Raw genomic sequence first — 12,627 nt, 5'->3', positions numbered from 1 at the left:
ATCATCAGGCTATTTGCTGGGCAATGGTAAGAGCAAGAGGAAGTCTGCAGAGCTTGGCCACATTCAGTCATCACTTCTCACTTAACATGGAAAATGAAGTAAGAGATTTCAAGAAAAATACCTGCCCAGCTACAGAGAAGAAAACATGAAGCTCAGGCTCACAGACTGAATGAGCTTGCTTCTCTGCTTTTCATGGAGTGGGAAAGGAGAACTACATCTGGAAAAAGAACTTTCTTGTGGTTAAGACACAGGAATGAGGTACCCTGGCTTTGAATCTCATATCACCACTGCAAAATGGTAAAAGCAGTATTTTATTCCCCTTCCTGCTCTGACATTTAATTAGCCAGTGCAGGAAAAATAACCCACTAGGCAGGGGTGTGTATTTATAGCTGTGACAGATCTCTAGACACCCTGTTAGCACATGCTCTCTCCAGACAGTCCACACAAGCCTTTCAAGCTGACATTGCTTGGAGGAGGAAAGGCAGCATTGGCTCGCATAAAGAAAATCCTTAGTAATATTATGCCTATGTATTGTTAATATATTGTATTTAGACACATTTTTAATGTGTGTATATATAAATTAATTAATAACAGCCAGTCCAGAAAACAAAGGGAATAATAGAGCACAGATTCAAAGTGACTGGAGTCAGGGGAAGCAGGAGGGGTTTAAAGGTTCACTCCACCCCTCTGCAAGTTTGTTGGGTAGTGACACAATATCCATCAGATAACTATGAGTGAGGGAGCTCATGAGGTCAGGCTTCATTGGTTTAGGGTTCTGGCACCTGCGTCCTCTGAGGCACTGGCCTAAAAGAGCAAGGTTACAAAATGTTTTGAGAAGTTTCTAAGCAGTCAACAAAAGTGCCCTTGGTGAATTCAGCTGAAATTTAATTATTTCTGCCATCAGAAGTTGTGCAAGATGAACGATTGATGTAACCTTTTCATGACACCTTTTCTTGTCAAGACAATATTCAGTACAAACAAAAACTTAAACATCAGCTTGTTTTCTTGTGTTAAATGGGAAAGAATGTATGGTAAACAAACTTGTGTACATAAATGCTAAAAATACTTGAGTATTTTACAAAAAACTTAAACTTGATTTTTCTATGTGATGTGTCACTGTGGCCTTTTCTATGCACTCCAAAGAAAGCTATAAAGGGAAAAAGGGAAGACAGAATTGTATCTATTAATTACTCTAATGATTTGATCAATTAATGTCTTGAGAAAATCTTTAGACTTTTTTAATGCACAGTACAAAGAACAGGCGCGTTTACTTTCACGAAGGAGGATATGTAAAAGACCAAATCCGTTCCCCGTGTAAGGTGGTATGCTGTGATAAATGGGAATACGCTTGGCCTGACACGCTGAGAAAAGTACTACTGATTTCTCCGAGGCAACGGTGCGAGGCCACGGTGTTCAACTGCCTTTTTTTCCCCTGCAGTTTACTTAACGTTGACAGCACTTTTCTCTGTTCCTGTTTGCACTATTTTGATAAGCAAGTGTTTATCGTTTGTATTGAGAAATAGAGAACTTCTTGCAGATAGCGCTTTAGAGCCTGTTAAACCAGCGGCCCGAAGGGGCGCAGTAGAGGAACCATTGCGTGGGTTAGTTTGCTGATCGAAGAAGTAGGCACTTTTGTTGTTTATTTGGTACTTCGGGCACAATTGTGAACACTTTCTTTCTTCTTTCTCGAGGTAACTTGTAGAAAAAGTAGTTATGATGCTAGTTGCCATGTGAAAATAACCCTCACCCACCTTAAACTTACCCCTGGTATGAGAAGTGTTTGAAACGTAACAAAGCCTGGTTCCTGTCATCTTCTGGTTTAGCTTGTGTGCCTAAGTGCTTTGCCAAATGACCCCTAACGTAAGGGACTAAAGAGTGTTGTTTATTGTCCTTTTCTAACAAGAGTAGGAAGTGGGGAAAATTATTTACGAATTCTCATGTTCTGAGATTTACTAGTTTTATAGGTGTTTATACTTTGAGCATTTTTAGGTGTGAATCTGAAATGGAAAAAGGAAATCAGTAGTAAAATCCTAATTCTCCGACACACGAATATATACTTTTTATTAAAAAATCGTATATTTTATTCTTATGAATGATGTAAATAATTTTGTAAGGCCCTGTTTCTCATGTTTGTTTCATCATACCCAAGTCGTCTAATCACTGGTAATTCTTATTTGAGTGAGCACAACTGCCTTAGTGCAGGTGAGTAACCCACTTTATTTGAAATACATAGAAAGATTATTTAGCAGTATTGTTATTGAAAGAATAAAGCTAAATAAAACACTAAACTGCTTACACTGGTTTTATTTCCGTGGAAGCAGTTATCAGCTAAGGTACAGCTCATTAATCACCGGGTAAAAAAAGCACATAGCGCAGGGGCTGTGATTGCAATTAAAGCAGGTAAGTGTTACCACGATAAGAAAACTTCAGAGTTAATAAAAAATCTTTGATGTATTTAAAAAGAATGCCAGTAACTTTCTTTCTGCAGTGCTTCCTCATGGAACATGGTTATACCTGGCTTTTATCAAGCTGCTTCTGGGTTTGCACGGAAAGGGAACGTTACTCCGTGCCCTTTTTTTTTTTTTTTTAAATTCAAGGTGTAGTTCATTAGCACCTTGTGGCCCTTCTTAGCTCCAAAGCAGTTTAGAAGGGCTCCCAACATAACTCCTCATAAAATATGGGCAAAGTTAAACTACTTTCAGCCATGCAACATTTGCAATTTTAAAGCACGAGACGTATTCATTTTAAGTATCATCTGAACTCTGAATTCCAGACCTCCGAAATCTGCGACTGCCGGTCAAAGGGCAGTGCCCTTTTTAGCTACAGCAATGGCTTGCTGTGCTTGCTGGGGGAAGCATCCTGTTGTGCAAGACGATGAACGAGGTCATCTGTTTCAAAAAAACATTAATTAAAACCTGATGGTGATGAGCAGGGAAATAGAAGCACAGAAATGAAGTGCTTTTCCCAGGTCGCGGAGCAATGGAGTTGGGAAGACATCCTGAAACTCCTTCCTCTCGGAGCACAGACTGCCTGCTGGACTGCGGTCGCTCTAGGCAAAAACCAACCAATTTCAGGTAAACGCACAAAAGTTTTTTGCACACTTACAACTTGACGTGTGACTCTGTCTCATTGGCCTCCCTCTTGTTAGGACGGCGCTCGCTCCTGTGGGAACGAGCTCCTCCCGTGGCGAGTAGAGCAGCACGGTTTTTGGTTCCTCTTCCTGAATTTTGCCCGGTCTCTGAAGACTCTCTGTCACGGAAAGGTTAATCCACTTCTGCCCCTAGACCAGCCAGCGTTTTTACTTTAACTTAATTGACATAGAAATCAACCACAAGTGCTTATGCATGAGCACCATTTGGGCCTGATGCGTTTGTTGTTTTTCTTCTCATTTTTTCCTTTTTCTTTAAACCAGATGCACCATCTGCTCATTGCTCTGGACGTATGTTACACATCTAAACATTTTTGAAAGGAGGAAGTAAATTGCATGGCCTGTCAGTGATATTTTTTTGGTGTGGCTGCAAATAAACGAAGACCAAACATTACAATTTTTGTCGCTAAAAGTCAGAATTACAATTTGGCCCCTTTATGCATCCGCTGTTGCTGTGTGTATGGGGCACGGTGGGATGTGTAACGCTCAGGGTCATAAAAGTTAGTCGAATTCATGTCAAGAAATACATAAAGTTCTTATTGACCAAACTAAACAGACTTTGCACAGTTTTAAAGCAACAACTATGAGCAATATTAAAGAGAAGGGAAAAGAGAAGATTAGCTACTGGAGAGAAAAATTCAGTTGTCGCTCTAATGGACCTTTCCCATTTAGTTCTGAAGAGTTTCAAGATGAGAGTTGACAAAGCACTAGAACAGGTAATTTTCTGTTGATAGCAAATTAACTTGCAAATGGTGCATAGCATAAACGCCATCTTAAAATGCTGTTATCTTGTTTTTATTCCTTTACGGTATTTTCACCTTAAACTCCTGTGCACTCTATCATAGTATCTGCCAGTAACTAAGACTTGTAGCAGATCTAGGTAGGGGAGGGTACCAGATGAGGCTTTCATTGTGATCACGCGGTAATGCAGCACAGACTGCAAGTCCTTCTGGATTTCTATTTGCCAAGGCAGAAGGGACTATAATTATAAACAGAACAGCAGTTGTTTGTTAGCTTTGCTCCTTTTCAGCATAAATAGAATAACTTACTCCAAGGTGGCTTTTAAGAGAGTGGAATGTCAGTGATACAAAATAATTATTGCAAAATGTGCTTTCTTCATCACGCTGGCCCCTTACGTGCACATTTTTTGTTGGAACAAATGAGAACAAAGATCTCTTTCTGCACGCTGTATCTCGGGACACTCACAGGGATAGTAAGCGTTCTACGCCCGCTTTCTATTAAACTTCTCTGTTCAAATGTCATGTCTCACAGTTCCCCTTTAACAGATGATATAGAATACTTATACAAAAATGTGGTGCTTATACTCTGTAAAAACTAGCAGGATTTGTATGCATATTCAAGTTAAACTTACAAAGTAGTTGGTTGAGATGATTTCACCAATGCGCATGACTGAATGTCATCCCCATTAGCAACCGAGCTGCTTTCTGTTTCATTGAAATGTCTTTATTTTCATTAACATGATCTGGGTATTTAAAGAGCATCTTGTGTCAAGTGAGAGCGTGAATTATACGTGTGTGTGGATAATAGGAGGGCACATTTACCCAGGGCTTGGATGGTGAGCTACTTTGAGGAAAAGGGCCGGGTTCCTGAAATTTCCATCTTGTATGGTCTCCTGCGGCCACCGTCCTGCTTTGTACCTCTTCTGTCTCATACCAGCTTCGCAGCACTGACAAATAAGCCGCCAAATGATGAAGACACCACCGCGGATACGTGTGTGTGGATAATAGGAGGGCACATTTACCCAGGGCTTGGATGGTGAGCTACTTTGAGGAAAAGGGCCGGGTTCCTGAAATTTCCATCTTGTATGGTCTCCTGCGGCCACCGTCCTGCTTTGTACCTCTTCTGTCTCATACCAGCTTCGCAGCACTGACAAATAAGCTGCCAAATGATGAAGACACCACCGCGGACACCAGAGCCAGACAGGCAGCCTTACACCAGCGCGAGCTGCTGGGAAAGGAGACCAGAAAGGGCCGCTTCCTAAGGAGCAGCAGCCAGCTGAGCACAGCCCCGAGCCTGACAGGCGTGGGACGAGCACTGCCAACAGCCCCACCACACCAGCACAGGGTGCTGGAAAAGAGGGCCAGAACAGCCAGCGTGGGCAGCCAGAACAGCCCGTAACACCAGGACACCGCAGCCCCGGCAGGGGTGGGTCTGTTCCCCTCCTCTGCCAGCAATAAACCTACAGCGGCCAGGGAGCGAGCAGCGCTCTCGACCCCCGCCCAAGCACTCGCAATGCAACAAGGAGTTTGTTGTGGGCAACAGCCAGCGCTTCCCTCTTCCAGCCCCAGGGGACTCCCTCCACACCTCCCCTCCTTCTGCAACCAGGGGTTCTCCTACCACACAGACTCGGCGCCCCACACCAGTCTCACTTTGCAGGACCAGCTCTGTTTCCAAGTGCTTAATCACAGGCCTTCCTCTGCATCGCTTTGCTCACAGAGGATGACTAGCCAGGATGCTGCTATCCCAGAGGAGCTGGAAGGAGAAAGCTCCTGGTTTAAATGCTGCTCTGCCCATCTCTCTCTGATGAGACACAGCTGGGGACAGCTGAGTTTCCCCTCACTTACTCAGCTTGGCCCTGCAGCAGGACGAAGAGGCAAGACAGGTGAGTTGCTCCTATGAATGCATCTGCTCCGTTACTGGACTTGCAAAAACCATACCCGATGCCTAACCCATTACACAACCAGTTGAGTTTATACCGACGGGCTGTCACTCTTTTGAGTAAGAGTTGCACAGGATTTACTGGTGCTTGGTTTTACAGAAAGGACACGTGTGTGGGGGTTGGTAACCCTGAGACATCACAGCATTTCAGGGAAGGCCTGAGGCATCCGCCGTGCTGGGGGGCAGTGCCTGGGGGCTGTAGGAGGCCACGGACGTGTCCCTGAGTGCAGCATTAGGAGGAGATGGAGCTGGGCTCCCTGCCAGCCAGCTGTACCCTGCAGCCGGCCGGGCTGCCTGAGCCACGGGGCAGCGGGTGGTAGCGCACGCCTGGCAAGAACCAGGAGTCACCCAACATCATGTGTCTGCATCCAGACCTGAACACTGGTGCAGGGTCCAGGTATGCCATGAGATGGAGTCCTCCCCACTGGGGTTTAAAAGGCTGTCCAGCACGCAGCCGTGCTTGAAGAGCAGCACTTAACAGGCGGGTAGAGGCAAGTGAATTTTACCGGCAGTCGAGTTCTCGGCAATCCCCTCTGTGTTAACAGTGCCATGGGGCCAAAGCGTATAGCCAGTTGTAGCATTCAGAACCTCTGGTTTAAAATGTGGACAAGACTTTAGCAGATTTGCAAACCACAGATTTAGGAGCTTTTATTTTACAGTGGGGGCCGGAATTCATGTGTGAGGGATTTGCTTAAATGCCCACGGGGAGCATGTAATTTTGAAGTCAACACACAGCGTAATCCTGCAACGTACAGCCTACATATGGAAAGGCTGTGTGTTTTAGAACAAGGTGTAAATAAACAGTTGAAGTTTACAGTCAAACTAGTTTAATAATTAGATACGCGTGCTTGTGATATAACTTACTAGGAGCTGTGATTTTGTGTATAACCGATTTTATGGTTACTGTGTAGGTGCCGATTATCAGTTGTGCCCTGCTCCAAAGCCTAACTCTAACACCCATTGGCATGAAACTTTCATATAAAAGAAACATTAGAACATACGGACTTGAATTAACTGTTAGAGAAATACTGGGGTGGAGGCCAGCAGGGCCTGCTCATCACACTGGCAGGGTGAGAAAACAGAATTAGCACGGGAGTGGGAGAACGCCGTTAGTCGGCCATCGCCTTGGGTGGTTATTCACTGCAGCCAGAGTCATGAATGAATTGGCGCATGTTGTCACAGTCCTGCTGGACCTGCAGCGGTGCGTGTTTGTTGTCATCATAGTGATGTATTAGATGAAGCAAGCAGATTTTGAAATTCGACAGCTGCGAACAAGTGAGACTGGCTAGATAGCTCCTGCTTTAATCCACGGTGACTGGGGTTGGCCTCTGTGTTTGCCACCAAGAAAAAATTCAGCTTCAGTTAGTCGCAGCCCAGCAGGCAGTGAGTGGGGGAGACAGGCCATGCCAGACCCCGATGTGGCCGAGAGGTGTTTTATCACAAGAGGGCTATTCGGGAGAGACGTGTAGGCCAAGCAGCCCGTGTTTAGTTTTGACACCCTCCTCCAGCCAAACAAGCGGTAGCTGCTAGTTGCGACTTCAGGCTTCCTAAGCAGAAAGGAGGCAGCGACGGCGTGTTTTTGGAAGTACACAGAAAGGAATGTAACAGCCGAGGGAAGAAAAGCGACTGCTGAAGTAAGCAGAGGCAGTTCCAGCCTCAAGTAAAGACCTGGAAAGACTATGCAAGGTGGTAAGGATGAAGAAACTGAAAATCCGTGAACAGTTGGAGATGAAATTGCGTAGACCTATCTCCAGGGTCCCAAGGCTCTCGGAGCATCTGACCAAGGGATGTATGAGAGCATATTAATGGGGATTATGCGGCATTGCTCGGTTTCCGTACCTGTGGATGTACTGAGGGGACTTTTGTCTGCTAGAGGATAGTCTGTCCGTGTTGCCGACAGCTCAGCTGATCTCTAGCCCGATTTACCACTTTGGTGATACATGCTCTGAGGTGAACACTGTGCCTGGGTCATGCTACTGTAAGAGAAGTGCAGCTGGCAGCTTATTTCAGCTGGCAGCGATTTTCTGTTATTAGTGACTTTGGAGGTGCTGAAAAGAAGGGATGGAGCTGATTCTGCAGGCTGGGACTTTGGAGATCATTCATTCCTCGCTCTGCTTTCACCACAGTAACCATCTCAGAACCAGCCCCTGGAACCCGCATGGGGCATCTCCTGCTGACCAAAGGTGTGACCCAGCTCCAGAGCGAGCGGCAGAAGCTGGAAACAAGCCTTCCCCCTTGTAGTGGCAAATTATTGTCCATAATTTGCCACAAATGCAAAATTTGCTTCTGAGAGGAAGGGCTGTTGTCTCCCTGTGCCGTTGATGCCTACTTTTCACTTACAAGTTCCGAGTGTCAGATCTCCGAGCAAACATCTTAACATGAGCACACAATGTCTGTGAGTGAATACAGCCTGTGCAATCCAATAATTTATTAAACTTTCATCTTGTAAAGCCAGTTACAAATTAAAAAAGACAGCAGAAGGAATTCTGTAATAGAAATGAGCAAAATTACAACAAACGGTAACGGGAGTTACATTCCCAAGTGGGTTCAAGCTGCCTGCAGCAACCCAAGAGCCAGAACACAGGGATAGTGCAGAGTTAGGACAGGGATAATCAAGGCTATTCTGATACATAAAGCGATCTAGTCAGTGTACGGACCGATACGAAGTGTCACGTCTCAGGTTGCCTCTGCATTCCTGTTCTCTCTCACTTGTGACTCGCTCATCTTTTTGTTCTCTGTGACAAAAAGGGGATGTTTGTAGGATCCTTCAGTAAAGCTGTTTAAGGCAAAACTCCAGTTGAATGCATGATACACAGTAGCGGCTACCCTCTTAGGCTGGCTGTGTGGCAAGGGGACAGAGTGTTTGCACATGCTGCAGTGCACGGGACATGAGAGAAAAGCACGGATTATGCATGCTGTGATTTTTCTTGTACTGTCAGCTTCAAAACTAGTGTTCTGCAACACAGCATTAGTGACAGGGCACAATTTGATGATGAATTGGAATGGAACCTGTTGCATACTGACTCCTCGTTTTCTTTTCTATGAAATTTCTGTTTCCTAGCCAACAGGCCTTAGCTGCCCCTTCTTCAGAAACGGAGACATCTGACTGTAAACGTGGAACAAGGCCCACATTACATACAGCTCTTCGGTTTCATTAAGAAACTGAACGGGCCTGGGATCCCAAGACTAGACAAGGGTCATAGAAAATGGCTAGCTGCCAGGTTTCTTGATTGCTAATGCAACCAATTTATTATCTTATCTTTCACCAAGAAGAAAAAAAAAATTCTGCTTCTTCAAATTGCAAGTAGCTATCAAAACCTCCAAGCAGCAGTTGTTTTGGCAAAACAGCATTGTTTTCAAGTTTTGCTGATGACTAGGGACCTAGAGGAGACTGGAAGGGGATTTGGGGATTCAGTGGCGGGAGCAGTTCCAATTAGAATTTGGAGGAGGATGAAGGGTTTGGCATCTGCTTACAGTAGTACAGAGGAAGTGAAATTCTTGCCTATAGCCATTAATCTAGGCACCTGTTCACGCAGGAGGAAACAGTTCACTTTAAAGTTCAGGGATCCCAGCCATCCTAAAATCCCATATAAAAAAAGAAGCAACTTAACGCAGGCTGCTCACCATAAAAGCCCCTGACATCCATCTAAAACCTGGCGTTTGTGAAGAACAGCTCTTCTGGAAATGTGACTAAATCAATCTCACCTCCTGGGCTATATAGGTGAAAGGCAGTCATTATTTTTTAGGCAACAGGTGCTGCTTGGAATGTACCCAGAATGGCACCTGATGATCTGCTTCAGTGGTGCTAGTCCCAAAGATTTTCTCCTATGTTGGAGTATTTAGAATTTTAACTTGAAGTGCTGCTTTTTGCAGTCATGTACCTGTGAACTTCTATTGGAAGGTAAAGAATCACCTCAGGTGTTTTTGTTTGTTTGTTTGTTTAATACTCTCTCATGTAGGGTTTGACCTCTTAGTTGGACCACTTGGCTTCAATTATACAAAGGCATTTTCTTTTAAGACCAGGTCGGATCATTAGCATATCCTGAAGAAAAAAGCCAGTGACTTATATTTTAGAGTTGCTTGCAAAATAAATAAAAACCAAATATTCTTTTAGTAGAACATGCTGCGATCCCATGATCCCAGATGTTTGCATGTTGGAAATTCATAAGGAAGCTTAAGTTTGCCTCCTGTAGTGCAGAAACAATTCTTGTGAATTTTTCCGCCAGTATGACAGGTAATGGTGAAAGCAGCAGAGAGGACAGGCAGGAGAAGGAGGATGCTTCTGACGTTGCTTCTTTAAGGTACATTGTCCAACAAACAAGCAAGGGGAAGAAGAAGTTTTGGGCCGCTAATATTTAACAACAGTTGTTGCTGTTCAATGTCTTTGGGCAGAGGTGCAAATCCTATGGTACTGTAGATGTCGCTTCAGTTTTTAAATACAGTAGTCAGTCAAGTGGAGTTCTTAAAAAAACATCTTTGCTACACTTGTGCTGGCAAGTTGCAAACACCAATCATTAAACAACTGCCTCTCTCTCTTGGCAGTTCATTCATATCACCTAGTCCAGATGCTAGCATGACTGTCCACACTCGTGGCTGATTTGACGCTGCAACGTTTCTTCACAATCATGTTGATGTATGCTTTCATGATCTTTATTATCTCGCCCACCTGGAGAGAGAACACAGTGACAGAGGATAAGCATGTTACAAACCTAATTCCACTGAGGCATACCATACCAGGCATTTTGCAGGAAAAGAGTCCCCTTGTCCAAGGTCACGGCACTATAAATTTTGCATGTAATACTAAATGCGAACATGACAGTACGGAAAGAAATGCTTGACAAGTTTGTGCTCTGTTGTAGCGACACTTAAAAAGCTTGTAGCTCAAAGAAAAGCAGCTTTAATGCTACTAAACTTTTTTTTTTTTTTTTAGTTTGTAAACTCCCCATTCATATACTGGAAGGGAATGAAAAAACCGAGCACATGCATGAGCACCCAAAATTTGAAATTCCCAGTGCACTGGAAGACATTCAACCTCTTTCACTTTCTAACCAGCACCTTTTTTTTTTCTGTTTATCCCTGTATTCAAGAAGGGGTACCATGGCACTTCAGGCTTAAGCTCCCTTCATCTTTTTCCTTGGCTGTCCAGTCCATTCAGCAAGAGTTCTCGCATATGAGCTTGTCTAGTCCACGGAAACTAGGGCTTTACTGAAGTGCTAGTAAAACTGCTCATAGAACAAGTCTTGTACCTGGGATGTTTCAAAGAACATTTCTCTCTCATCCACCGTAATTTTGAAGGTGTTAGGCTGTGGTGCTCCGAAGAAAACAATGTGCTCATACTGGAAAGTTTCTAGTGGTTTAGGATCCCCTCGTTTGTAGACAGACACATTCTCTGTGCTGACTCCAAGCCAAAGATCATTTGGAAATCCACCTTCCTTGCACTGCAGAAAGAGAAACATGAAATTTTGCATAAATGCGGTGGAGGATCAAATCATCTTTGATTCAAGGAAAAGCCCTCCATTTCTGGCTCCTACAGGACATTTCAACTCTTCACCCCAATAGAAAAAATAGGATGTCTGCAGAAGGAATCTTGTAGGCACTCCTGCTGCAAAGATTTAGAAGTGACATGGCTGTGAGTCAAATACTAGCTGAGTAATACAGAATTGTAATACCTAACAGCTCTAATAAGATTTTAAAGTGATTTAGGAAATCAATATTCCACTTATTATTTTACAGATAATATAGTGAGTGCAAGCAACTTCCCATGGTAATCCACCTAGGCAGCAACAAAACTGATAAAACTGGAACTGTGGATCCCTACTCTAGCAGGCTAAGCACAGTCGACTAAGTCACCCAGTCTGAGCAGTTTCTGTTGTACTGCTGCAGAACAGGATTGCACTTTTTGCTGGTAAGGACAATAGAGCTTCGTTTTACTTCTGCTTTCGCTAGCCACCACCTTCTTAAGCTCAGAAAAATTTCCCAAATTCTATTGCTCTTCTAATGAAGTGGGAACCCATTGCCTCCCTCCCTTTACCGGGATGCATCAGCTTGCTTGCTCTGTGCTCTCTGCATCACACCTCTTTGGCTATGTGGTACTGCAGGCTTACCCTAAGCTTACTGGGGCAAAATGCAGCCAGTCCTGAAATTCCCTTCTGCTGCTGAGCAATGTAATACACACAGCTGTATCTGCTCTCCAGACTGATGCCTCTCCTTGGCAGTAGTTACATGAGTTTATACATCGCTCACCTCAACATCAAAGAGGGTTGACCCATAACCCGGCCACTCCTTTACAATGGACATGTATTTCACCATGGCCTGATGCTGAGAGAGTCCCTGCAGCTTGGTCCATTTCTGTGCTATGCTTGCCCGAGCAGCTGAAAGCTCTTCCTTTACCCACATCTCCATCATCTGCTCCTCTTCGACCTTCTGCTTCTTTACAGAGCCTGTCTTGAAGCTACGTTTCAACGTCCCTTCAAGGAAGCTGGTCCGTCTCCTCTCCAGCGTGTGACTGGTAGTGCCACTGCTCTTTGTTGAGTGCAGTATTTTGGATTTTAGCCTGTTAACTGGGTAGATTCCATCCAGGGTCCAGCTTATTTTAGAATAATCTCCATGAAGGTACTGCAGCCGTAGAGCTGCCAGGCGCTGCAGAGTGTCCTCTGGTGCAGGAAAATGACCATCTATGAGGCTTTCATGAGCCTACAAACAAACAAAAAGTCCCCCAAACTCATTAGAAAGCAGAAGCACACTTCATTCACAGCTGGGTCCATGTGCAGATTCTTATGGCATTTGCCCATCCCAGCAGG

General features: G+C 44.4%; 1 protein-coding gene across 1 annotated transcript in view; it reads right to left on the bottom strand.

The window, feature by feature from the left end:
- Nucleotides 1-8,240: 8,240 nt before the first annotated feature.
- The window catches only part of LOC103918180 (unconventional myosin-X-like), a 97,831-nt gene continuing 93,444 nt past the window's right edge, over nucleotides 8,241-12,627 (bottom strand). The window contains exons 40-42 of the mRNA XM_009325441.1: nucleotides 12,071-12,520; nucleotides 11,074-11,265; nucleotides 8,241-10,493 (exon numbers count right to left, since the gene is read on the bottom strand). Of these exons, the coding sequence (XP_009323716.1) occupies nucleotides 10,380-10,493; nucleotides 11,074-11,265; nucleotides 12,071-12,520 (756 nt within the window). The 3' untranslated portion in view covers nucleotides 8,241-10,379. The remainder of the gene's footprint in view (nucleotides 10,494-11,073; nucleotides 11,266-12,070; nucleotides 12,521-12,627) is intronic.

Source organism: Pygoscelis adeliae, unplaced genomic scaffold, assembly GCF_000699105.1.
Source record: "Pygoscelis adeliae isolate BGI_AS28 unplaced genomic scaffold, ASM69910v1 Scaffold106, whole genome shotgun sequence".
Taxonomy (NCBI): Eukaryota; Metazoa; Chordata; class Aves; order Sphenisciformes; family Spheniscidae; genus Pygoscelis; species Pygoscelis adeliae.
The sequence above is the reverse complement of the archived record's forward strand: the minus strand, read 5'-3'. Positions and strand labels throughout refer to the sequence as shown.